Raw genomic sequence first — 26779 nt, 5'->3', positions numbered from 1 at the left:
AGGCAACCAACTCTTGGTTTCGGCTTAGGTTGTGATTTCAGGGTTGTGAGATCGAGCCCTGAGTTGGGCCCCACACTCAGCAGGGAGTCTGATTCTGTCTCCCTCTGCCCTTCCCGCTCATGCACGTGCTCTCTCTCTCTCTAAAATAAATAAATCTTTGAAAATAAACAAACAAATAAATAATTGCTTTCCTTTCTTATCCTCCCTTTGCTTTAATTTTAATTTTTAAAATAAAAATTTTAAATCTCTGTGAGGTTAACAGGTGTAACTTTTTTTTTTTTAGATTTTTATTTATTTGACAGAGAGAGATCACAAGTAGAGAGAGAGAGAGAGAGGAGGAGGAGGAAGCAGGCTCCCCGTCTAGCAGAAAGCCCGATTCGGGACTCGACCTCAGGACCCTGAGATCATGACCTGAGCCGAAGGCAGAGGCTTAACCCACTGAGCCACCCAGGAAGTCCCAGGTGTAACTTTTTAAAAAAGTTTTTATTTACTTATTTTTAAGTAAATTCTATCCCCAATGTAGGGTTTGAACCCAGGACACTGATATCAAGAGTCTTGTACTCTGCTGACTGAGCTAGCCAGGGACCCCTTAATTTTCATTTTAATTTATTTAATAATTTATTTTTTTAGAGAGGGAAAGGGGAGAGGCAGAGGGAGATGGAGAGAGAGAATCCTAAGCAGATTGCATGCCTAGCGTGGAGCCCCACGAGGGGCTTAATCTCGCAACTCTGAGATCATGACCTGAGCTGAAATTAAGAGTCAGACCTTTAACCAACTGAGGCACCCAGTTGCTCCTTAATTTTTATTTTTAAATATCAGATTAGGACACATGGATTTAAAAAATTTTTTCAATATGTTATATCAACATATTAAAACCTGTTTCTATCATTATTTATTTCAATAATCAAATTATTCCAAATTGGATCAGTGGGAGCCCCTTCAAGCTGGCTCCCTTGTCCCCAACACATTTGTTACCATCCATTTTTGAGCACTTCCTTACTTTCTGGCACAAGGTGTTCTAGGTTGTAAAACATCTTTTCCTTTCCCTGCCTTGTGCTCTCATCCTTGTACTGTCCCTGCCCCAACCCTGGTATCAGCCATTTCTGTTAGGAGCCTTCCGTTATGATGAAAAAATAATATAATATAAACTAGAGCAAATGCCTCTCCTTCTACCCTTTCTACTTCCCAAATTTGTTAGCTATATATACTTTTTGTGCTGCCAAGATCTATAGCATTACATCTTAATCAGTACTACAGTTAAACTAGTTCATTCTTGGCTTAAGCATTGTTTCTAAAAATTAAAAGCCAATAAATGAGATATACTTTATGAACATATATAATTCTCTTTAGAAACAAATACACATTGGGTGTCAAATTTTAGTGTAGATATGAAATCTCCTGAAGGGGCCTGTTGAAGATGCACATTCCTCAGCCCCACCCCCAGAAGTTCTGAATCAATTCATTTAAGGTGTCTGGTGATTCTAAGACCTTGTGAAGTAGTACTGACTGGATAAAGAAGGAAATATAAACCCATGTCAACTGAGAATCCTTCAAGTGTCAGCCCTTTAAGAATTCTTTTGTTTTCTTTCTAGCTGTGTTCCATTCTTCTGGGTCCCACTCAGCACAAGCTACTGCTTGTATCTCATATCATCCACTTTTTTGGATCCTTTAAACATTTTTTTTAAAAGATTTTATTTCTTTATTTGAGAGAGAGAGAGAATGAGAGAGAGAGAGAGCATGAGAGGAGAGAGGTCAGTGGGAGAAGCAGACTCCCTGCTTATTAGGGAGCCTGATGTGGGACTTGATCCTGGGACTTCAGGATCATGACCTGAGCCGAAGGCAGTTGCTTAACCAACTGAGCCACCCAGGTGCTCAGGCATTTTTTTTTTTTTTTTTTTTTTTACATTTTCCAGAGTGATTCTTTTTTTCATCTCAGATGCATGTGGTAAGATTTCTGAGCCATTTTGCAAAACGTTGCTTCATTTTATTCTCACATTCACATTGGTTTGAAACCACAGATTTCAAATGAGAAATCTGTTGCTAGTCTCCTTTGTATTCTTTTTTTTTTTTTTTTAATAATCATATATTTTTATCCCCAGGGGTACAGGTCTGTGAATCGCCAGGTTTACACACTTCACAGCTCTCACTCTCCTTTGTATTCTTGAGGCAAGATGCTTTTCTCCTCTGAATTCTTTTAGGGTTTTTCTTTATTCTTAGGGTTCTAAAATTTCACCCTGATTTGCCCTGGTATAGATATTTTTTTAATTAACCCTACTTGGCTCTTGGTGGGTTCCTTTAATCTGAAGATTTTTACCTTTTTTTTTTAAAAAAAAAGCAAAGGTAATTTTCTTTAAGTATATCTTTTATTATTTCTTCCTTTTAATTCTCTCTTAACACTCATTTTAGACAAATGTTGGACTCCCTCGATCTATTCTCTATGCCTCTGAACGTTTCTTTATATTATCCACCTTCTTGTCCTTTTGTTTTGTTCTGGGAGATTTCTTTTCTTTCTTTCTTTCTTTTCTTTTCTTTTTTTTTAACTTCTTTATTTTCCAGTTTACAAACTGTGCAAGTGGGTTGGATGAGTTGTTAGTCTAGCCTTCTTGTTGGGGACTGCATTTGGAACACAAGGTTGGGGACAAACTGCAAAAAAAGTCTTTCTGTCTTTCTTTCTTTCTTTTGCTTATCCTTGAGCATGGCACGCTGAGGTGTATTTCACTTCTAGATAAAGCTATCATTTCAGCCCTTTGTCCCTCATAGAGGACCAAACTTACCTCTGCTCCACTTCTCCTGAGGGTCTCCACAGCCCTGTCAGGAGGCTTTCCTGGATGGGTTGTTCTCTTTTTCACACTTCTTTTTTTTTTTTTTTTTTTTTTAAGATTTTATTCATTTATTTGTCAAAGAGAGAGTACAAGCAGGGGGAGGGGCAGAGGGAGAAGGAGAGTCCTCCCTGAGCAGGGAGCCAGAGGTGGGGCTTGATCCTTGGACACTGAGATCATGACCTGAGCTGAAGGAAGACGTTTAACCGACTGAGCCACCCAGGTGTCCTTCACAGAGTTATTCTTATACCGGATTTATCTCAAATCCAAAGCTGTATCCTCTGGCCAGTGGGGAGATGGAAGAGTAAGGGAGGAGCCTACTGGCACTGCTGTGCCTGGTGTGGAATTCGTGAGTGATTCTGTCACACCATACACAGCCCCCCAACTTCTGCTCTTCCTAATGTTCAGTGCAGAACACGGAGATCGGTGGTGTGGCATAACTGGTGCAGAGTGTGAGCCCTGTCTCTGCTACATATTAACTCTGTGAGTCTCACTAAGTCTCATCTGTAAAATGGAGATTGTAATAATACAATGTTTCGTGGCATTTAAATGAAATAATAGGAAATGCTTAGTACAGTGCCTGGCTCAGATAGATTCTCTATAGATGTTGGTTTGATCTAAGCAGAGGGATGAGCATAATCTGTGTGGAGACAGTGACAGAAACCAAGCGTGACATGAGAGGCTGGAAAAACCTAGAAGGAAAGTGCCGAGGGTCCCGGGGTTCTTTACCCTAGAGAGCAGTTCTGGTGAGGATGGAGGCCCAGTTCTGTTTGGGACGGAGGCCACTATAGATGGCTGGACTTGGCCTTTTCTGCATTTGTTTTCCCGGATGCAGCTGCTTGTGATTGGGTCGGGACCTGGGCTCAAGTGAGAGGAAGATACAGACGAGGGAGGGCAGGGCATGAGTCCTGAGTGGGAGGGCAAGCCTACACAGAGGTCGGGGATCAGCCAGGGGTGTGGAAGGAGTTGGAGCAGACTGGGACCAAGTTTGGCCCTGAAGTTCCTCTTGGGATGGGGAGGACTATACTCTGTCCTCCCTATCCTTCCCTCATGGAAACACCCAAGGCCTCTGATGGAGGGTCTAACCACACCACCAGCAAAGTGTGGGAAAGATGGCAGGAGTGACTCAAAGGACCCATTAACAAACAGGGGAAGGTGCAATCTTATCTTCAGTTCAGCAGATATGATTGTGACGTTGAGCAAAGGCTCTCTCCTCAGAGCAGCCTTCCTGCCACTGCGCTCAGCGCTCAGGGACCATCCCTCCCACCTCTGGGCTCCTCTGGGTCTCTGCCCAGCCTCTTGCCTGGCCCCAGACCATGGGGTTCTGGACCTTCGTTTCCAGGATAGCTTCTCTGCTTGGCGTGGAGATCCTGAAGGGCAGAGCCTATGTCTCATTTCTCTCAGGGCCCAGCCCAGAGCCTGGCCCATGGCACCAGGAAATATCTGAATAGTAAAGGAGGCTAGAATTGAGCTAAGTCTTGGATAAATGAAGGTGAAAAGAAGAAAATATCTCAGGGACAGTTGTGGTAACAACATGGTTAGAGAGATACAGCACAAGTGACAGACTATCTTTAGAGAGGGACACATCAGTTTTGGGAGGGAAGGTGAAATTTGTACCCAGTTCTTTCTCAAATATTTTTTCTGGTCCTCACATCAATTCTGAGGGAAAGGTGTGATATTCCCATTTTACAGATGAGGCAACTAAATCTCAGAGAAGGAAAGGTGACTTTCCAAAATAGTGGCTGAATAGGACTATAAATAGGCCTACCTGACTCCTCAAGTTAGAGACACAGGTAGGTGAAATTTGTAGCCCTAAAGGTAGGCACAGTCTTGGGGGGCATCTCTAAGAACTCCATGCACATGACTCTGCCCCAAACTGAAGGCAATGTCGAATGCCTGGGTCATGATCTGACAGTGTGACCCCCATGCTGACTCAGGTGGGAGTTGGGATGGTAAATGGCAAGAGGTTGCTTACCCCCATCCCTTTGTGCACACAGCTGCTCCCGTCTGATGTGCTCCCCTCCCTGCCGCCTCCTACTCATCTGGTCCTCTTCCTCCAAGCCTCTCCTTCCCCTTAAACCCCTCGTGATGCCTGCTGGAGTAGACCGAACCTTCTGGGCATTGATTCTTTTTTTTTTTAATATTAACATATAATGTATTATTTGCCCCAGAGGTACAGGCCTGTGAATCATCAGGCTTACACATTTCATAGCACTCAACATATGACATACCCTCCCCAATGTCCATAACCCAACCAACCTCTCCATATCCCCGCACCCTCCAGCAACCCTCAGTTTGTTTCCTGAGATTAAGAGTATCTTATGGTTTATCTCCCTCCTGATCCCATCTTGTTTCATTTTTTCCCTCACTAGCCCCCACGACCCCTTGCCCTGCCTCTCAAATTCCTCATATCAGAGAGATCATTTGATAATTGCCTTTCTATGATTGACTTATTTTGTTTAGCATTATACCTTCTAGTTCCATAATGGCAAGATTTTGGGGTTTTTTTGATGGCTGTATAGTATTCGATTGTGTGTGTGTGTGTGTGTGTGTGTGTGTGTGTGTATTATATATACACACAACACATCTTCTTTATCCATTCGTCTGTTGATGAACATCTAGGTTTTTCCCATAGTTTGGCTGTTGTGGACATTGCTGCTATAAACATCTGGGCATTGATTCTATGCTTACCCTTAATGGAACCCAGCCCCAAGAGGTGTCCTCCAATATTTGCAGAGTGAATGGGTGTGCTTATATGCTCAGGAAATCCCCATTCTCTAGGCTTCCAGGAAAAGGCAAGGCCTTTCATGGCCCAGCTCCTTTCTTGGTGGGGTCAAGGCCTTGCTGAGTCCAGTAAGGCTAAAGTTCGAAGCAGTCACCTCTGACTGCAGAAGCCAGTGGGCCTTCTGAGGGAGGAAACAGGAAGGGCTTCTGGGCCCTTTCCACACGCCCTGACCCTGCCTAGCTGGGTGTGGGAGAGCAGAGGGCACAGGGAAGGGTAGGCAGGACTGGGAAGGGCTGAGAAGTCAGGCCACAGGGCCACCTTTGGGAGGAGGAGGCCTCCGGCCTGCCTTCCAGCCCGGAGGCAAGCCAGCCAGGGAGGAACCACCTGTGCTCTCTCCTGGCTTGCTCTGATAGCCTAAGAGTCCACATTGGGCCCACTGTCAAGAAGCCTGCATTCCAGACTTCATTTGACACTTGCTAAGAACGTGCTCTGGGCCAGGCTGTAGGCGGGTGGGGTGAAAAGATGGCTAAGTTCCATTTCCTCCTCTAAGGAAGCTCACAGCAGACATTTAAGGAAAAATTAAAAGAGCTAAGATTCATTGAGCACTTTGCCATGTACCAGGTACCGGTCTAAGTCCTTTGCATGGATCCTTGATGAACTGAACATTCACAACAGCTTAGGAGACAAATCTTAGCTCCACTTGACCACTGAGGATAAGGAGGCACAGAGAGATCAAGAAGCTTGCCCTAGATCACACTGTAAGTAAACTGCATGCAGGGACCTGGCATCATTTGTCCTCATACTATGCACCCTCTGGGCTGACCCCAGGGCCAGCTGCCCCAGCCAACACATGCATCATCTTAATCCCTGCCCTGTCTCCTTGTCCACAGGCTCTGTATACTTGCCGGGCAACCAAACTGTGCTTTAGGATATCACCACTTTCATTGCCCTTTGCTGCCTGCCATGGTCACCTCTTTCCCGGTGGACTTGTTCTCTGTGGAAGCTTCAAGCTCTTGTGACTCACCCATCTCACGGTCCCTTGGAGTGTGTTGAACAAAGCAGGTGCTCAGATGTGTTTGCAGTTTATTGGGTTGATGGAGGGTGGTTTCATTTCCCCAGATCTTTGTGACATGAGCAAAGTGGTTCTCAACCTGCCCACTGGAATCACTTGGGAGTTTTAACCACTACTGATGCCCAGACATCACTCCCAGAGGTTGCTATGTCATTGGTGAGGGGTGTGGTCTGAGCACGGGGATCATTAAACACCCTCAGGCAATTCTGATGTGCAGCCTGGGCTGAGAACCCCTGTATTAACACCATTTTGGAATCTTTGGAAGTTTCCACTGAGAGAAGACAGTGTGTAGGTGGGTCAGGGGAGCAGAAAGATCCTGGTCTTTGGAGGTGGGCAGGACAGATTCACAGTGGAGCTCAGCTACTTACAAGTTAGGGGAGCTTGGGCAAGTCAACATTCCCAAACCTCAGCTACATCATCTATAGAAAGGGATTGTTGCATCCACCCCGAAGTAGAGTTCCTGGTATGGAGAAGGTACTTGCTGGAAGGAATGCTATATGTGGCAGCTATTAAAATGAGTTGTATGTCTCTCCATCCAACGTAAAATTTCTAAGGGCTAGGGACTTGGATACCCTTGGGAGACAACAGAAAACAAGACAGTTGTCTTGTGCTATTTACATTCTAGCAATCCAATCTAACAAACTTTATCATGTTTGGGCTATCAGCCATTGCCTGGGTACAGAGATGAACGAGACATTGTCCTTGCCCTAAAGGCAAAGGGAAGTGGACACTGATGATAACTAAAATAGGGGAAGGAGAATGCCAATTTGGTACAAACCAAGAGTGGTGGGGCTCTGGGGAGAAAGCCATCTGGAGAGGAAGGGAGATGGTATCCGTGGAAGATAAGGATACCCATCCTTCAAGGGCCCTTGAAGGATGGATATGATTTTGTAGGATGGGACTGGGGGAGGGCGGAGTGACTTAAACAAAAGCATGGAGGCAGGAACAGCCAATAATCCAACCTGGCAAGAGCGCTGGCTGTGCAGGCATACGAGGGAAAAGGGTGTATGTGTGGGCCTGGGAACTGCAGGTTGGAGCCTTAATTGCCAGAGTGAGGCATTTGTGCTATTTTGCCAGCCGTGGGAAGCACGCAGGAGCTGGAGCAGAATCACGCTCTTAGCTCTTCATACCCAGCCCCTCCACTGGTTTCATTCTGGAATAGATGCACTTCTTGCTATTACCCTCGGGGTCTTTCCTTCTCTGCCCACTGCCTCCTTGGTCCCATGTGCAGTGCTCAGTGTCCTGTTGCTGCTCTCAGGTGAAGGTCTGATATGTTCACTCAACCTTAAGCAAAAAATGCATTTCCAGATGGTACCTCCCTAGGCAATTGCATTTGGCAAGAACAGTGCAGGGAGCACCAGACAGAATCTGGCAGAGGCCTGGTTCTAATCCTAGCTCTGCCTCTCACCAGCTGTGTGACTTTGGACAAGTCACTTTTTCTTTTCTGAGCCTCTGTTTCCTTGTCTGAAAATGACAGGCTGGATGGGATGACTGAAAATGACCCTTCCTGCTGTGATGTTCTTCGACTAATTTGCCAAGTATCAAACCTAAGAATGTCAGTTTTGCCTCATGTGAGGGGATGTTGTTTTTGCAAATTAGGTGTTAAGCATGAGGTTCATGGGGCAAGTGATGGAGAGGTGACATGTAGGTATTCTGGCAGTGTTGGCTGATTCCAGCTTGGCTTCATCATAGCCCAGGCTATGATGTGAATGAAGAAACCTCCAGAATATTCTATCTCCCAGCCATGCAAATTATTCCCCACCACTCAGATCTTCCTAGTTGAGGCCCTGGACATTGCAGAGCAGAGCTCAGCCATCCTGTGCACTGTCTGAATTCTTGAACCTCAGAATTTGTAAGCCTGGCAATATTGCTGTTTCAGGCCACCAAGGCTGAGGTGTCTTCTTACATAGCAATAGATAACTGGAAGTGTGTGTGTGTGTGTGTGTGTGTGTGTGTGTGTGTGTGTGTTTTGAGGGTAGTCTGAGGATAAAGGGTCTCCTTACACTGGTGAAACTTCTGTGGGTGGCCTCCTCTATCACTGACTTTGTTGTTGTTAAAGACTTTATTTATTCGTCAGAGAAAGAGAGAGAACAAGCAGGGGGAACGGCAAGCAGAGGGAGAAGCGTGCTCCCCAGTGAGCAAGGAGTCCAGTGTGAGAATGGATCCCTGCACTCTGGGATCATGACCTGAGCTGAAGGCAAATGCTTAACCAACTGAGCCACCCAGGCATCCCTTACACATGTTTCATTTCAGTCCCATAGTAGCTCCATTAGAAACTATAAGAAGGGGGGCGGTGTTTGCCCCACTTTACTGACGAAGGAGAAGTTCAGGTGCCATGCCCAAGACTATACATGGGGAATGGCAGAGCAGGGCTTTGAACCAAGGAGCAGAACTCCAAATCAAACACCTTTTCCTCTAGGACCCCTTGAGGAGCCCTGTTGGTGACGTAGGGATGGGAAACTCTGGGAAGGGGCCTCCATTTCCTTTCGCTAAACAGTCTCTTGTCTTCAAATAAGTTCTGTCTTGGCTGTGATTCTGTTTCCGCTTCCTTCTTCCCATCACCCGCTCCACTCTCATTCCTTTTTTTTTTTTTCTTCCTGGGATTTTTGGCAGAAGACAGAGAGGAGGAATCCACTGCCAAGTCCTTTATTAAGGAAGGCTTGACGGTGATATGGGGCTTCACTCACCAACCCTGCAGAGGCTGGGGGGAGGGGACATAGAGGGCACCCGAGGTTAGGCCACTCCCAAGCTGGGGGTTGGTGGGGACAAGGGGAGTGTCCTTCTCCATCTCAGCCCCCACCCAGCTGTGAAAGCCAGTGGTGATGTTCCCAGAAGAGCATCCTGGCTGGGAGGGAGGAAACGGCCTATTCCCTCGTGGGACTTCCTCTCTCACGGTGTGTGCGTTGTGGGGGGTGGAGGGGTGGGCAAGGGATCGGGAGTGAGAGGACAAGGAAATACCATTTTCTGAGCGATTGTGCCAAGATATAGCAGATTATCATCGGCTCATTTAAAGCAATTTCCAGATCAGACTTGGAGAGGTTAGTTGACTTGTCCAAGGCCACACAGCCTGTGAGGGGCAGAACGCTAAGGACGCGGGCAGAGTCTCGCTGCTGGCTCTCCCCACGACTCCTGGAGGTGTCTGGGGACCTGGCAGGAGGCTCTCGACGCTCACCTCAGGGCAGTCCAGAGGGGGCTCCCAGCAGGGGGCGCCCCGAGCCCCGGTCCCGGGACGCCAGGCGCGCCTCCAGCCGGCGCCTGGGACGGGGCCGCCGCTCCGCCCTCTCCGCTGCTCCGCGGCTCCGCGGGCGGGCAGCCGGCCGGGAGCAGAGCAGAGCCGTGCGGCGCGCACCCCGTCGCGTCCGCCGTGCCCGTCCAGCGCAGCCTCTCGCCGTGAGTAGCGCCCATCTGTGGGCTCGACGGGCGCGACAGGGCGCGCAGGGCTGGGGCTTGGCGGGGGCAGGTTGCTCCGGGGTGCGCTCTCGGGTTCCCCGAGCCCGCCGCCCGGGTCCCTCACACCGTACCCCCTCCACCCCCGTCTGGGGGGTTTGGCCGGCCTTGCCCTCGGGAGCTGTGGCCGGCCCCCGGCCTGTCCTCTGTGCTCTCGGGCGCGCTCTGAAGCCTGGCACTTTGACCCTAGGGACGAGGGACGGGGTGGGAGCGACTGGCCGAGGCTTGGCACCCAGGGCTGGACCGGGGGAGGGGTGGGAGATAGGAAACAGACTTTCATCAATTTAGGGCCCCCATGAAGGGGAGAGCACTACAGATTTCCGGGAGGAGAGGGGCTAGTCTTCTCTGCAGCCACCTCGCACACCTCCTCTCCCATTTGCACAAGGACGTGATTCCAGAAGGCTGCTCCACACACAGTCAGCTTGCTTGTGGCAGAATGAAGCTGTGGTCCCCGTCGTCATGGGCCCGGGGCCACTAGGGAGGCAATGGGGGTAGCCAGTAAGTTTGCAGCAGGCTGGGATAGAAGGGCATAGGAGGGCATCGTCAGTAGTTGACCCTGACTCTGGGCCAGACATTGTGGACGTCTCCTGGCATGTGTGGGTCTGGCTGGTCCTCACCGTAACTTTGCGAGGTGGCGATTAGTGTTCTCACTTTAGGAGTGAGAAAATGAGTCCCAGAAAGGTGAGCATGGAGGCCATGCTGGTAGTGGTAGGTTGGGGGTGCACCCTGGGAGAGAGGGAGTCCTAGCTGATTGCCCCAGAAGCAGGTGGGAAGGTCCCTGGGGCCAGGTGGAGAGAACAGCCCCTGGCACCTTGTACTCTAGAATCCAGTGGAGGGCAGCTGGGGGCTGCTGCTGTGGTTTCCGACTCTGTTTCCCAGCTGCCTCCATGTAAGTTATTTCTGGGAGACTCCTGGTGACTAAGGGGAGCTGGTGCCTTGGCCTCTTCACCAGTACTTTCAGAGTCCTGTTCTTCTCCCAAGTTGTGATTTAACTGTAAAGTGACCCCACTGATAATTCAGCTGCTTTGGAAGAGGCTTGGACAGGGGGTGCAGGGTGTGTATGGTTGGGGGTGAGTGTGTGCTGGTCTGGAGTAAGTTTTCAGCCGGCAGAAATGAGACCTGAACTGACCCTGACCACCCCCCCCTGAGGTTTCCCTCCTTATTAGACGTGAGGGTGAACGAGCAGGCTGTCTAGTGGAGCTGGACCTTCGTTAGAAAAATGGGTTTTCTCATGTCAGCTTAGGCAAATCGCTGATCTCTGGGCCCGAGCTTCCTCATCAGAGTTTGATTGGGGCTGGTCAGAGGCTTGACTGCATGGAGGGGCTCTGTAATGCCGGAGCTCCTTCCCTTCTGTGGGCAGTCTCCTCACAGCCTGAGTGTGATGATTCCTAATGTGGGGGAAGGTATAAGAGGACAAGCTTGCCTGCCCCCTTGCAATGGTCCCATTTCACTGACTGACAGTGGGTGAGGTGGGATGAGGATCTCCAAATGACCAGGAGAGTGAGCTGGGGTCAGTGAGTGAGAGGATTTAGTAGGGTAGAGGGTTCCCCGCAGGGTGATCCTCTAGCCTTGGAGGCATCCTCCTAAGTTGTCCCTCCGGAGGCCACTGGCTTCCCCAACCCCGGTGCTATACTGGAGGGTTGAGGGGGCTGTCCTCAGAAGCCCAGACAAGAACAGCTGGAGTGGGCTAGCTGTGGGATCCCCTGTCTGGACCTCAATTTCCTTCTTTTGTCAAACGAGTGGATTATAGGGGCGACTGGGTGGCTCAGTGGTTTAAAGTCTCTGCCTTTGGCTCAGGTCATGATCCTGGAGTCCTGGGATCGAGCCCCGCATTTGGCTTTCTCTTCAGTGGGGAGCCTGCTTTCTTCCCTCTCTCTCTGCTCTGACTCTCTGCCTACTTGTGATCTCTGTCTGTCAAATAAATAAATAAAATCTTAAAAAAATTTAAAAAAAACCAACAACAAGTGGATAATAGACCAGATAGCAGTGGTTTGTCAAGCTCCTCCTGCCACCAGTGAATTCTTACCCAGAGCCCCAACTTATTGTATAGATAAAGGGGGAGATGCTCTGTCTCTCCTTCCTCATGCTGGTGTCTAAAAAGGCCCTGGATAACCTTTGAGGTTCCCTTTTGTGAGGTTCTAGGAAATCTGTGTTAAACTTCAGAAGGGTTGCCTATTATGAGGGTTGAGGGCAGGATTGTGAGTCCTAGTGATTCCATTAAGAGAAATGTGGGCATGAAGGTGGGTTTCACCCTTGGAATGTCTGGAGCAGACATCCTGTGCTTCTGACCAAAAGCTGTAGCTGTGTCCCTCCCTTCGGCCATGTTGTTTCATCTTCTCAGGGCCAGAAAGGTACCTGTGCCCTGGGGCCTTCTCTGGGTCCTAACTGGTGACTATAATTTCACCTTGGAATTTCTCCCCTTTAGTTTTATGTCCCTAAATTGATAAAATTGATAAATTGATAAAATGCAAATTCCTCTTGGGGAGAGATAATTAGGAAAATGCTTTAAGTTGTTATTAGTTGTTTTTACCTGATGAAGCGGCTGAGCAGAGAAGGGAGGCTGGGCCCTACATTTAAATCAACAAATATTTAGGGAGTGCCTATTATATACCAGCAGTGACAGAGGGACATAGGTGAGAATGTGACAACCACTGCCCTTATGGGGCTCCAAGACAGGAGGCAGGAAGGAAGGAATTCATATTTGTTGGAACCATCCAAACACTATGCATGTCGTTTTACAGGTTTATCTCATTTGTCATAATGTAGATCTTAGTCTCATTTTTTATTATGTAAAATTTTGATTTCATACAAAATAAGTGCACATTTCACATATCCATGTAACCATGACCCAGAGCAAGAAACAGTATTCATTGCCAGCACCCTGAAACTCCCATTTCCCAGACATAACCCCCCACCCAGGGGTAAACCACTATTCTGACTTTTAGCACCATAGATGAGTTTTGTCTAAGTGTCTGTTGTGGTCTTAAGTATGTGGTCTTTTGTGTCTGGATTCTTTCAGCTTGTGAATTTTATCCATTTGGTTACACGTAGTGGTAGTTTATTATTGTTATAGAATAATTCCATTGTATGGGTATAGCTCAGTTTACTTATCTATTCTTCTACTGATGGCCCTTGGGTTGTTTCCAGTTTGTAGCTATTACTAATAGTGCTGCTGCGAACATTCTACCGTGGACCATCCTGGAAAACATCTACATGCATTTCTCTTGGGTATGTCCATAGAAACTTCCCAACAGATTTCTAAAGTGGTTGTCCCAGAATATGCTTCTCCTGGTAGTGTCTGAGAGTTCTATCTGTTCCACATAGTCACCAACAGTGACCAACAGGCACTGTCCAGACTTATTTTCCATGTCAGTGTTTTGAAGCTCCGAAAAATTGTCCTGTGCTCAGTATGTGCAGAAGTGATAGAGCTGAGATTCCAGGTCAGTCCTGTGTGCCTGTAGGGTCTGTGCCTTCTCCTTTGGGGTTAGACACAGACAATTATGAGCCAAAATATGAAAGCTCTAACCCTAAAAATGTATGAAGAGACTGCTCTGGGAATTTAAAGGGGGAGGGGGAATTTAATCTGTTTTGATGAGAAATAGAGTCATGGAGCCTCACGGAGTTGGTGACATTTGAGCCAGGTCTTGTGGGAAGGAAATGATTTTGCTGGGAGGGCTCTCCAGGTGGGCCTTTCATGGAAAGGGCCCAGCTTGAGCTGATGCATGGCAGGGGTGAAAGTTTTGAGGGAATGGGAAAGGTCTCATTTGGCTGGAATATGGTCTCATTTGGCTAGGATATGTCGGGGGAGGGGGCTAAGGCTGGAAAGTTTAGTTGGGACCAAACTGGTGGTCCTAGTTTGTCCTCAGGGTGCTCCCTTGTCCCCTAGCCCCTGGCTACACCTGGAGCTCAACGCAGGGGCTCATCATTTTGCTGGGAGTGGGGGCTGCTTTGAATCCAGCTCAGTTCCCGAGAGCAAATGGAGCTGGCCTGTTTCCTAATGGAGGATCTTAGCTACTCTGGGGAGGGTCTTTGCTGTTCTAGGGACTGGTCTCAGGGTATCTGTCAGAAGAATTTTTTGGAATTTTCTGTTTCCCTCTAGGTGTGTGAAATGAGTACCCCCCCCCCCCCTTAGGACCTGCCTGACCCCAAAGAAGGTGGTAGATAGCTGTCCTCTGCCACCCTCTGGGCTAGTCTCAGGAAATTTTCCAGGATGGGGGTTTGGGGTGTGTGTGAGTGAGGGGGTATAGCTTCAGATTTTGGTCAAGCCAGACTTTCTAGGAGGATCCCAAAACCTTTTCCCTAGAAGGGAATTGAAATGCTTTTCTCCACTTTTCTCCATTGCTGTGGGAAGCAGAAACACTAAGACTGGCCCAGGATGAGTCATGTATTAACAGTAATAATCACCTTTCTTATTTGCTTATGAGTTTATGCCCCAATCACAAATGGATCCACACACGGCTGTGTGAAATATACGTTTACAGATGAGGGGACTGAGGCCCAGAGGGTGCCAGCCTGTGTGGGTTAGACAGCTACATACCCAGGGTAGTCTAGAACTGGGGCCCTGGGAACCTGCTCTTTTTTGTAGCCCATGTTTGCTGGGCTCAGGCTAGCACTGGGTGAAGAATGAGCAGGAGGGAGGCTGCCTGATGGACCATGGGCATCAACAGGCAGTAATTTGGCAAGTGACCAGGAGTTAGGCTCTGGAGCCAGGCTGGCTCTCCCTGGGGGACTTCAGGGATGTGCAGCCCATGGGAAGGAGGGAGGTAGGCAGCATCATGGTAATAGAGCTATGGTGTGCAGGGGGCAGCGCCGGAGGAACGAGTGTGAAATGTATACATTATCTGGGAGCTGAAACAGCTTCAGCCACTTGGCATCGATGAGACGCACCCTTGTGTGAGGCTGCCTCCACCCAGCCTGGTGAAAACAGTCTTTTGGGGCTCATGGGGCCCTGGGTGTGGTTGGTATCTGATTGCCAGGCAGAAGAAAAGTTGCCAATGCTAGCCAAAATGAGCTTGGAGAGGCCTGTGCTAATGACTCTTGAGACACACAGCCACAGGCAGCTGGTTGTAACATTGTCATTTGCAGACTGTGCCCTGGGTCCTTCCCTTGGGGTGCTGTCCAGGGTGGCATGGGGCTGTCCCAGGAATGGGTGAGCTTTTTTGGGGCAGGGAGATCCCAGGGGAGGATGCAAACAATCTTCTTCTGGTGGGGTGGTGAGCGCTCTCCATGGCTCAGGGTTGTCCTCTGGCTCTTACTGAGGGGCTCTGGGCAGGTAGTTGGTCCATTTTATAGATGAGGACTCTGAGGCTCTCTGACAAGAGATGAGGTCACAGAGCTAGTTGTGGGCTGCATTGGAATCAGAACCTCCAGCCCCTGACTGCTGGTGCCTCCTATAATTTGCTCCGCCACTCCTGTCCCTCTTCCCCTTGGAGTGATGAGTGAGAGTTTACAAATCAGTTTAGACTCACAGCTGGGTGGCGCAGCCCCTCCGGGAGCTGAGGTCATGATAATCCCTTACATTTCCACTGCATTTTAGAGTTTACAAAGTAATTTCATGATTTGCAGGTTTTTAACAGGATAAACCTGTTTAGCAGATGGGGAAGCTAAGTGTGGCAGTTTAAAATGACTCAGGCAATTGGGACTCGAACCCAGAACTTCTGTCTCAAAGATGAGCGCTCTGTCTCCTGCTTTGTGGCTGCCTCTTTTTCTCATCCAGCCTGAATTTCATGAGAACAAATCACTGAAGCTGGCAATGGGGCTGTTTCTCTGAACGTGTTTAGAGCAGATCTAAATAAGTGAGGAGGCCTCCTTTCCTGTCTCCGTAGCAGGTTCAAATTGATAGAAATCAGTAAGAACCATACATTGTCAGTCACTGGTGAGAATAGGCTTGGGCAGGCTAGTCCTTGAGGAACTAGGGCTGTGGATTATCTTTAAATTATGAGCTCTTGTGCAGCCGATTACTTTTAGGCCCAGACTCTTAGGCCTGTGCCAATATTCCTGGCTGTCCTGACCTCAGGTTTCCTCTGGTTTCAGGGCTGTATGCTCCAGGCCTCAATGAGGAGCCCAAACATGGAGACGTTCAAGCAGCAGAAGGTGGAGGACTTTTATGACATCGGAGAGGAGCTGGGCAGGTAAGAGGCTGGGAGAGGTGGAGGGGACGCCTCTCCTGGGGCAGTGTTTGCTTGATCAGGTAAGCACGGGCTTGTCATGCGATTCCTGGGAAGCTTTAAAAACAATCCTGAGGAATTCATCTTCAGGTGTGGCTCTGCAAATAGCAGTCTCTGTGGAAATAACGACTTGCCAGTGGAAGGGACTACAACTCTTGGGCCCTGTGGTTTCCAAATAGCCTGGCTGACAGTAAGGGCAAATCTTAAGGATTCTTGTTTCATCTGTTCCTTTGCTCACGAAGCCCTCCCCAGACTCTGGACCCACACCTGGCCTGTTGGTTTTCTTCTCTGAGTCCCACTTGGGATTCTCCATGGCTCTTGGGATTTTGTTTCATAAGCCCAGTGCCTGAATGGGAGGTGAAGTAATCCTCCTGAAAATGGATTTGTCTTGAGTAAGAGGCCACTCAAGCCTCGTCAGGAAGGTTCCTAGGATCTGAGTTATCAGTTGCATTTTTAGCTTGGCTAAATCCCAAATGCAGCCAGGGATGAATTCTGAGTTCTGAAAGTAGTTACTGTGTGGAAAGAAATGAAGATGTTCCGAGGCTTTCTTCTTCTTCTTCTTCTTCTTCTTCTTCTTCTTCTGCTTCTCTTTTTTTAAAAGATTTTATCCATTTATTTGACAGAGATTACAAGTAGGCAGAGAGGCAGGCAAAGGGGGGAGGCGGGAAGCAGACTCCCTACTGAGCAGAGAGCCTGACTTGGGGCTGGATCCCAGGACCCTGAGATCATGACCCAAGCCGAAGGCAGAGGCTTAACCCACTGAGCCACCCAGACGCCCCCCCAAAGCTCTCTTTTTGCCTTCCGTTTCTAGAATCTGCTAATATTTAAGTGGCTCTTCAGTGATTACAGAACACCAGCACTAGAGTCTGAATTTCACTCTCATTTTTCATGTAAGGAAGCTGGTCCAGAGAGTTTAAGCAAATTGCCCAAAGCTGGAGAGTGACATGGCCAACGTCTGGCCAGTCCAGTTTGTACCTGCACACCTGTTATGCATTTTCCAATAAGTACAGCACTTGCATACTCCTGTGAGCCCACCAGTACACCCAGCCTCACCCCCTCACATCCCTAGCAGAATAAAAATGTGGGGGTTGAAGGCCGTCACTATATCCATGACGCAAACAGGAGGCCTTCCCTCTTTATAGAACTCTTGGATTCAGGCCCAATATTCTCTTACTTTTATTTATTTATTTTGTCTTAAAATATGTATGTATTTATTTTTAAAAAGATTTTTAATTTATTTATTTGACAGAGAGAGAGGGATCACAAGTAGGCAGAGAGCAGGCAGAGAGAAAGGGGGAATCAGGCTCCCTGCTGAGAGCCCAATGCAGGGCTCAATCCTAGGACCCTGGGATCATGACCTGAGCCGAAGGCAGAGGGTTAACTCACTGAGCCACCCAGGTGCCCCTAAAATTTTTATTATTTTAAAAAATTTATTTATTTGAGAGAGAGAAAGAGAGAATGTGTGGGGAAGGGGGGTGAGGGAGAGGAAGAGAGAGAATCCTCAGGCTGACCACACCTGAGTGTGGCACCTGATGCAAGGCTTGATCCCAAAACCCCGAGATTATGACCTGAGCTGAGATCCAGAGTTGGATGCTCAACTGACAGAGCCACCCAGGTGCTCCATCTCTTACTTTTATTTTTAAAGACAAAACAGAAAGAGCTTCAAAGCCAGAGGAGGCTTACTTCATGAAGAGGGTACATTACTTCAAGCCCAGGGAGCACTTGTTCTGGCTGACTGGCTGGGTTGGGGAGCGAAGGCCTGCAGAGACCCAGGAGGGGCACAAGTCTCTGGTGCCCCTCACAGGGCCAGGCATGGGGTAAGTGTTCAATGAACAAGAGCTTCTGGCCTTTGAAGTCCGTTTGGGGCACTGAGGCCCTGCCTCTCACCTCTGCAGCCCCCTAGGAGGGAGTCTGCAGGAAGAATGGGGTTGAGTCATTCTTATTTTGGGAAGAGCATAAACCTGGCTTCCTCAGCTCTCGGTGAGCACCTTAGGCTAGACCCATGGATGTCTTACTGATTTTAACTCCTCATTCAAGTCCTTACTGTGCACAAGTGAACATGACTGACACTGGTTTCCATGCTCACAAACCCAATGTTGAACAAAGGAAGCCAGACTCAAATGAGTCCACGCTGCGTTAAGTCCGTTTGTGTAAAGTTCAAAAACAGGCAAAATCAATCAGTGGTGCTAAAAGCCAGAATAGTGCTTATTCTTGAAGAACCAGTGACTGGAAGGGGGCACGAGGAAGGTTTCCGGGGGGGTGGGTATCGTTCTGTTTCTTCACCTGGGTGCTTGTTTCACTGATGCATTCTTTTCATGGAATTATATCAAGTCATACATGTTTAGGTCCATCTTCCTGTAGGCGTGTGAAACCTTAATTAAAACCATGCATTAACCAACAAGGAATCTTTCACTCTCCTCCTGGTCCTGGTCTGGTGCCCAAAGCACAAGTTTTTTATTCCTTCGGAGGCCTTATATGTCTTGATCCTACAAGTAAGAGGACATCTGTGAGAAAAGCTGCAGAATCCGCCTTTGGATCAGGACAGCGTGCCATGGCTGGAGGGTCCTGGGTTGTGGCCCCATTTGAGCTCCTGCATCTTGCCTGATTTCTGGCTCACGGTGCCGAGTACAGACACTTGGCTGTGCTCCCATTTTGGGACCAGCCTGCTGGGGATGCTGGAGATCATCTTCTATTTCTGGGAATGCTTGGAGTAATGCTGGCCTGTAGATTCTGGCTTCTCCCAGCCTTGGTACCTGGGGCTAGGTAGAGCAGGGGAATAGGGGAGCGAGAGCAGGACTTACAAAGAAAAACCCACCCAACTCCTTCTTTTTAGTTAAGGCTAGGACCAGAGAGGGGAAGTGACTTGTCCAAGGTCACTCAGAGGTGGGGACAGGTGGTCTGACTCTTCTGAAGAGTTCTGACACACTCTAAGAACTGACACCCTAAGTTCTGACACACCCTAAGAACTCACAAAGCACAAACTCATTTTGGCTCTCATTTAAATGTTTCTGGTGAGTGGGGAGAATATATGTCAGGGTGGTCTTTTCTGTTTGACCCTGAGGGTAGGGTAGCAGTGTCCGGGTCAGGAAGGTGAGCATTTGGGAAGGAGTGGTGTTCCTCAGAGGAAGGGCACTGGTAGATAAGCCCTCCCTCTGGGAAAGTACGCCCAAGAATAGAAACTATTTTAACGTATTTGATGTCTGTCCTATAATAATCAGCACTTTCTTCTTTCCTTGTGCTTATATTACTTTACTTAGACTGTTATATTAACATAAAATCGTAAAACGTTATGCTGAACTGGATCTCAACAAGAAATTAGTCTCAATCTCAATTTTATAGACAAGGAAAGTGAGGCTGATGAAGTGGGGGGTGATTTTGTCCAAGGTCACAGACTAAGCAACATAGAAGATGGAGCTTAAAGAAGCTTTTCAACTACACTGTGCTGGCTTCAATAAACAGACAAATATTTACCAATATGTTCATTCAACTTTTTTCTGCAGCTCCAGCTCTGTCCAAGAGCTTACCCCACCATGACCCCACATGTACCCCTCACCCGTCTCCTCTTTGCTGGCGAAGACACCAGCCACAGCCCTGTTACTTACAGGAGGCTTATGTGTGCAAGGTGCCCTGCGAGGCATGTAACATACAGAATCCCCTTTCGTAGGGGGACAGGAGCCTTGGGCCAGGGAAGGAGTCACTGTTCTCCAGCCTCGCCCTCCCTAAGCAGCACTAAGGAATTCCCTGTGACATCCATATTGATAGGGCTGCCTGCCAGACCCGAGTTACCTGATGGGGTTCCCTTTGCTTAAGATCACATACTCAGCTTAGCCAGGGCAACCTCTTTTGGGAGAGAAACAAGACCTCCAGGAATGTGTAAAACCCAGGCTAGGTTCTATGGCCCAGTCTAGCCACAAAGCACTATAGGAAACTACAATAGCAGGTGTTTCGGTTAACCTGTCTCAGTCCTTGGGAAAAGGTTTCTGAGGTGACCTCTGAAGTAAAGGAGCTTTTATTATTTCTTTTTAAATTAAAATTTGCCTTTTTAAATTATAGAAGCAATGCATGGCAAATGTCAGAAAGTTCTGAAGAGTTCAAGTAAAAAGTCACCTCCCTCCACCCTCCTGCCTTGTCTCATGCCCACAGCTGGACTCTGATGATAATTTTTCTTCTGTCCCCTTTCAGAACTTTTCTAAGTAAAGCAAGTGTATACAGGGACCCAGATGGGATCACATGACCATAGCAATCTACAACTTTGTTTTTTCGCTTAATGAAATACATTGACTATCTTCTTGTAGCACTATTTAGAGATCTATGAGACTTATTTTGGATGAAAGTTTTTTTTTTAACATAAAGAACTGAAGAAGGCAAGTTAAGCCAATGAGAGATTAGCAGCCTTAACTCAGCAACTATTTTTATTTCTGAGTTCTACCTTCTTATTTTTCCAAGGCTACTTCTCATGCCCACACAGCCCCTCCTCTTTTGTGTCTGCTTGAGGCACATATGTTCAGAGTTAACATTCCCTCCGGTGCTGGGCTACTGGTCAGGCTGGGGAGGCCGTGGAGAGCAGGGTAGCATTCATGGCCCTGGGACTGCCTAGGTGAGGCCTCTCTCACATTTGTGTGTACCAGGCTGTCCGCTCTTTGAAGGCAGGTTCTCTTATTTTGTTTTCTGTTTGTTTACATTTGTATTTAAATTCCAGTTAGTTAACAGGGAATGTAATACTAGTTTCATGTGTACCATAGAGTGATTCAACACCTCCATGCAACCCCCAGGTCTTACCATGACAAACGCTCTCGTTAAGCCCCATCGCCTCTCTCCTCCCCGCCCAGGTTCTTATTTCGAGTATCACTGTAGCACTGAGATGGAGGCCAGAGAGTCCAACAACTTCTGTGATGTCTCCTTGCTCTTTCCTTCAAGGTCTAGGTCAAATGCTGTCTCCCCAGAAAAGCTGTCTGACCTACCCGAACCTACTCTATCCTCTTAATTAATAGTTAATATCCCCTTAATTAATAAGGGGTATTTAATTACCCCTTATTCTGGACCCACATCCCTATTAAGTGCTCAGGTCATCATACTTCGAGTTACCTGAAAGGGTTCCCGTAGCTGTCTCCCCACCGAGGTTTCCTCCCCACTGGGCTCCCCTCTGTAGTGTCCAGAGCAGGCCTTTTACACTTGAGAAGTGCTCCCCTCCCCCAGATACCCTTCACTAAGCAGCAGCGCTGTCTGGAACCTCCCCTGAGTTAAATCTGAGGCAGAAAATCTCAGCCACGTGTCTCTAGTACCACCGGCCTTGAAATCCATAAATGTCCAGGATTTCGCAAACACCAAGCAGAAAACAAAATGCAATAATTACCCCCATTTCATGGACACACATTATTATATTTAATCCTTGTCATATCCTGTGAAGTAGTTATTGCTCCATTTTATAGGTGGAGAGACTCAGTCTCCAAAATGTTAGGTACCTGCCTCAAGAAATTAAGATCTACCGTATGAAGGAGAAGTTAACTGGGAAATTACATTTTGTGCAACACAGCAAAACTCAGAGAAAGACAGAAATAAAAGCTAGGAACTTTGCTGGGCAGAGCCCTATCTGCTGCCCTGGGCTGGGATTTTTGTGCCTTTCTGATCACACATGCTTATATTTCCTGTTGCTGGGAAGGTGAATGTGGCTGACATGTGGTAAGAATCTTCTGTGCTCACATCAATGTCTGTGCCGGGTAGTTCCTATTGTTCTGGAACAGTATGAGCTGGATCACATTTCCACTTCACAGATGAAGAAACTGAGGCTCAGAGAACTTCTACAGGGGACTCTGTCCCTCATGCCTAAAGGCTTCCTGGCCACTAGCACCAAGCTTGTCTTCTTTAGGCCCAGGAAGCTCTCAGCTTGGTGTTAGTGGCAAGGTAGCCTTTGGGCAGTAGCTATGCCCTGAGCAAGCCAGTGTTTCTGAAAGATGAGTGGGGTGTGTGGATGCGTACGTTCATGTACATACTCTAGGTCATTATCACAGTCCAATGATGCCTCCTGGCACCCACTGGTGATGGGCACCATGATGGATACAGGACACTTGGGGCTCAGGCCTTGCCCCAGAAGAGCTTAGGCTCAGTTGGGGCACAGGGGTGCTGTCCTCAAATGAAATGAGATGGAACAGGACATAAGCTAATAGGGGGACCCTAAAAACATGTGCCAGTTGTTCAGAGGAGGAGGTTATCACTTGCGCAGGACAGCTCCTCACAGTCTAGTCCAGGAGGCGGCAGGTAACCACTCCAAGATTAGGGCTCTGCCAGGGACTGGGGAGCAGCAGGCCTGGGCTTGGGCAAGAAGACACATGGTGGGGGTTGAAGGGTGGGGCTGTCGGAAGGACAGGCGACAGCAGAGGGCCCTGGGTGCCAGAGGCCATGGAAGAAGGAGGGAGGCGCTTTCATCACCCATTGTTAGGAAAACAAAGCACAGAGCCACTCGAACAAAGTGGCTGCATTGCCCACGCTTCTGTCAGAAGCTGGCACATGGGACAAATCGCTCGCCCTGAGGGGTAGGTGTCATTGAGCTCAGTTTGCATTAGGAAAACTCTAAGAGCTGGTGGGGGGTATCACTGAAACCATTATATACCTATATCTACCGCGTACACTCTCTTTTCCACTTCACCACCAGCATGGATATTTGTGTTGTGTTGTTTTCCACTCGACCTTGTTTTATGTACACCGTTCCATGTATCCCGAGTCCATATAACTTAAGCATTTTTTGCTTCAAAATAATTTCAAATTTAATAAAAAGTTATCAGAATAACAGAAATCCCACATATCCTTTATTCAGATGCACTGATTTTTAACATTTTGTCCCTTCGTCCCTCCTTCCCTCCCCCTCTCCCCCTTCTCCCCCTCTTCTCTCCTTCCTTTCTGTCTATCTGACCATCTGTTATTGCTTCTGAACCATTTGAAAGCACTTTGCAGACATGATGCCTCTTTATCCCCTATGACTTGATTATGGATCTCCTAAGGGCGTGACTGCTCTTTTTCCATAGCTACAGAACAGTTTTCAGCTTCGGGACACTTAACTCTGATATAATATTTTTATTTTTATCTACACTGTCAACCTCATTCCAGTTTTGTCAGTGGTTCCATAGGTGTTATTTTTTGTTTGCTTTTAAAGATTTTATTTACTTATTTGAGAGAGAGCACAAGCAGAGGGGTGGACAGAGGGAGAGGGAGAAGCAGACTCACCACTGAGCAGGGAGCTCCATGCGGGACTCGATCCCGGGACTCCAGGATCATGACTTCAGCCAAAGGCAGACGCTTAACCCATTGAGCTACCCAGGCGCCCCTCCGTTAGTGTTCTCTATGGCCATTTTCTCCCTGCACAACAAGATCCAGGGCAGACCATACACTGTGTTTTGTTGCCATATCTCTAGTCTCCTTTATTTTATTTATTTATTTATTTATTTTTAAAAGATTTTATTTATTTATTTATTTGACAGAGAGAAATCACAAGTAGATGGAGAAGCAGGCAGAGAGAGAGAGAGAGGGAAGCAGGCTCTGCCGAGCAGAGAGCCCGATGCGGGACCCGATCCCAGGACCCTGAGATCATGACCTGAGCTGAAGGCAGCAGCTTAAACCACTGAGCCACCCAGGCGCCCCTATTTTATTTATTTATTTATTTTTTAAAGATTTTATTGATTTATTTGTCAGAGAGAGAGAGAGAAAGAGAGCGAGTGAGCACAGGCAGGCAGAGTGGCAACAGAGGCAGAGAGAGAAGCAGGCTCCCTGCCGAGCAAGGAGTCCAATGTGGGACTCAATCCCAGGACGCTGGGATCATGACTTGAGCCGAAGGCAGCCGCTTAACCAACTGAGCCACCCAGGCGTCCCTCTAGTCTCCTTGAATCTGGAACGGTACCTTAGAGCCATCATGACTCTGACATTTTTGAAGAATGCTAGCCTTAAAAAAATAAATAGACACAGTACTGTCCATATACATCTGTTAACTTCATAGCATTCTGCTGTAGAGACATTGCCAGTGTGCTTAAGTTCCCCCTGTTGTTTCTCACTACTAAAAATAAATGTTTCTGTGGACGCATTTGCTTACTTTCCTCTCTGCCTTATTTCTGCTGGGCGTATGCCCAGAGGTGGAATACCGGGTCGAAGGTTATGACTGATTTGTGTAATGGTTGAAACTAGATACTCAATCAGTTTACCAGGTCACCAGGAGGTGCTTATTTCTATGTGGCTTTGTCGATAGGCTTTCATTGTTTTTGTGTGCTTTTGGTACTTCGAGAGTTTCGTAAAGGAACATTTGTGTTTTCACAGTGGGGTTAATTTAAAGGGGTCAGGTCTTCTGTGCTTCTCCCTCAGTCCCAAACTTGGTTTCTCTCTGTGACTTTGCCCTCCTTCATGGTGTTTATATTTCATTACATTTCCAGTCATTGGATAATTTGAAGTTTTGAGAGCAACACAAGGCAGGTAAGGCAAATATAATCATTCCCATTTTATAAATGATGCCGGTGAGGCTTGGGGAAGGTATGTGACCCAGCCTTGCCAGGACCAGAGGTAGAGAGCTCTTCCCTGTGGCCTCCCTCCCCTCAGAGGCAGAGGTGACACTGGTCTTCAGACCACAGAACTCTAGTAGAAGGTTCCGTGTCTTTGTCCATACTTATAGAAACTGGCTGGAAGGGGTCTCTAAGAAAGCTTTTTGAGAGCTCTGGCAGAGCAGTTTCCTGGGGAGGGGACTGCTTTTGAGGGCAGAGGAGAAGAGAGTGTTGTTTCCCTATACTTCTTGCTGAGGAAACCCACATGAAGGAGAAGAGGCCAGGCTAGTGGTAGGAATCTGGTCCTGAGGTACTCATTCCCTTAGCTGCAGTAAACCAACCCAGCCTCTGGCAGTGCAGGTAGGAGGTCGTGGGAGACACTGAAACTTCTAGATTTTCCCACAGGGGTGATGGCTGTGGCCTTCAGTGACTCTCTGGGGGATTGCCCCAGACTCCCAAGCAGTCTTCACCAGCCTTTAGAGCCTAAGAACTCCAATCTGCAAGGGCTCCTACATTGTCTAGACCAGGGGACGGAAAACTAGAGCCCTGAAGCTATACCTGGTCTGCCACCTGTTTAAGTGGCCTTGGAACTATGAACAGGTTTTACAGATGAAGAGTTCCAACAGATTTGATGAGAGAAAACATTGACTTTGGACCCCAGATAAACAAAATATTGTTCCTCCCCGCAAAATGTTCCATTCTTCTCCTTGGAAGATCTGTACTACCAAAACCACACAAAATGAAGATAAAATAAAACTCCTTATTATATTTTAAATTTCATCAACTGAAAATTTGTGTAGATGTTGTTTTCTTCCTCATTATACACATACCTTGATTTTGCTTCTTGGTGCACAGTGCAGGAACTATTTACTATCTGGCTCTTTGTGAAAAAATTTGACTACTCCTGATTTATTTCAGTAGAGTTTACTATTTAAGCAACAAGACTTTTTTTTTTTTTAACATTTTATTTATTTATTTGAGAGAGATCACAAGTAGGCAGAGAGGAAGGCAGACAGAGAGGAGGAAGCAGGCTCTCCACGGAGCAGAGAGCCCGATGCGGGGCTTGATCCCAGGACCCTGAGATCATGACCTGAGCTGAAGGCAGAGGCTTAACCCACTGAGCCACCCAGGTACCCCGCAACAAGACTTTTAAAAAGTGGATTATTATGGGATGGGGGACAGGCTGTAAACCGATCAAAGTCTGAAAGGGCCATTATGGAAAAGAAGGAAGAAGGGGTAAGCAGAGGTCTACCTGTCCCTCTTCCCTGCCCTCCCTCTCAGAGCTTGTGAGGAACCTCCGAGAAAGTGGTTTCAGAGTCACTGACTAAGTTAATCCTGTCCTTCTCAGAGAGTGAGAAGCGGGAGTGGGAAGAAGGGAAGGGCACTCTGGGCATTAGGAATTGAGTGTCTCCTCTAAATCTGATCCTGCACTAGACACAGGGGTTCATTACCTGGATTAATCCTCTTGCAGCCTATGGGGTGATAGGTCTTTCTCCCATTTTGCAGATGAGGAAGCTGGAGTTTAGTGAGCTTGGCTGACTTGCCATGGTAAGTGTCAGAGCTGGGATTTAAGCACATGACTCTGACTCCTGGTCTGGTGCTCCCTTTGAGGTACCAAGTTGCCCAGAATTTTCTTTCTGCCTGAGACCCTCAGGCCCACTCCAGAGGACAGGGAGGGAGGTCTAGACAGTTGTTTCCTACTCTTTGTGGGCTATTAGAGGAGAGCTGCTGAGAGCCCAGTTGTCCTGCATCTGGTGTGTCTCTAGGGCTGGCACTGCCACCCTGCTCATCCCTGGCCCTTGGTGGCCAGCATCTAACCCTGAGGACCCTAATCTTGAATCCTGAGCTACTGGCCCCTCGTGGCCTGGCCACAGAGCCTGGAGGGTGATGATGAAATGTCCTTCTTTTCTCGGGGTGAGGCTAATTTGGCACCCTGGGAAGGACCCACAAGCTAAAAGGGCAAGGTTAGCTACAGTGCGGTTCTAGAAGGCAAAGCATTCCTACCAGTCTTTTGGAGGAGAGCCCCACTTCTC

General features: G+C 47.8%; 1 protein-coding gene across 5 annotated transcripts in view; it reads left to right on the top strand.

The window, feature by feature from the left end:
- The first annotated feature begins 9413 nt into the window (after nucleotides 1-9413).
- The window catches only part of DAPK2 (death associated protein kinase 2), a 115963-nt gene continuing 98597 nt past the window's right edge, over nucleotides 9414-26779 (top strand). For 2 of the 5 annotated variants that reach the window (XM_032342817.1, XM_032342813.1), the window contains exons 1-2: nucleotides 9414-9510; nucleotides 16097-16194. In XM_032342817.1, the coding sequence (XP_032198708.1) occupies nucleotides 9439-9510; nucleotides 16097-16194 (170 nt within the window). In that variant the 5' untranslated portion in view covers nucleotides 9414-9438. Of the gene's footprint in view, nucleotides 9511-9580; nucleotides 9655-9850; nucleotides 10007-16096; nucleotides 16195-26779 lie in introns of those variants that run through there. The other 3 variants (XM_032342818.1, XM_032342816.1, XM_032342814.1) reach the window with 3 other exon arrangements.

The sequence above is a fragment of the Mustela erminea genome, chromosome 5 (genome assembly GCF_009829155.1).
Source record: "Mustela erminea isolate mMusErm1 chromosome 5, mMusErm1.Pri, whole genome shotgun sequence".
Classification (NCBI taxonomy): Eukaryota; Metazoa; Chordata; class Mammalia; order Carnivora; family Mustelidae; genus Mustela; species Mustela erminea.
The sequence above is the reverse complement of the archived record's forward strand: the minus strand, read 5'-3'. Positions and strand labels throughout refer to the sequence as shown.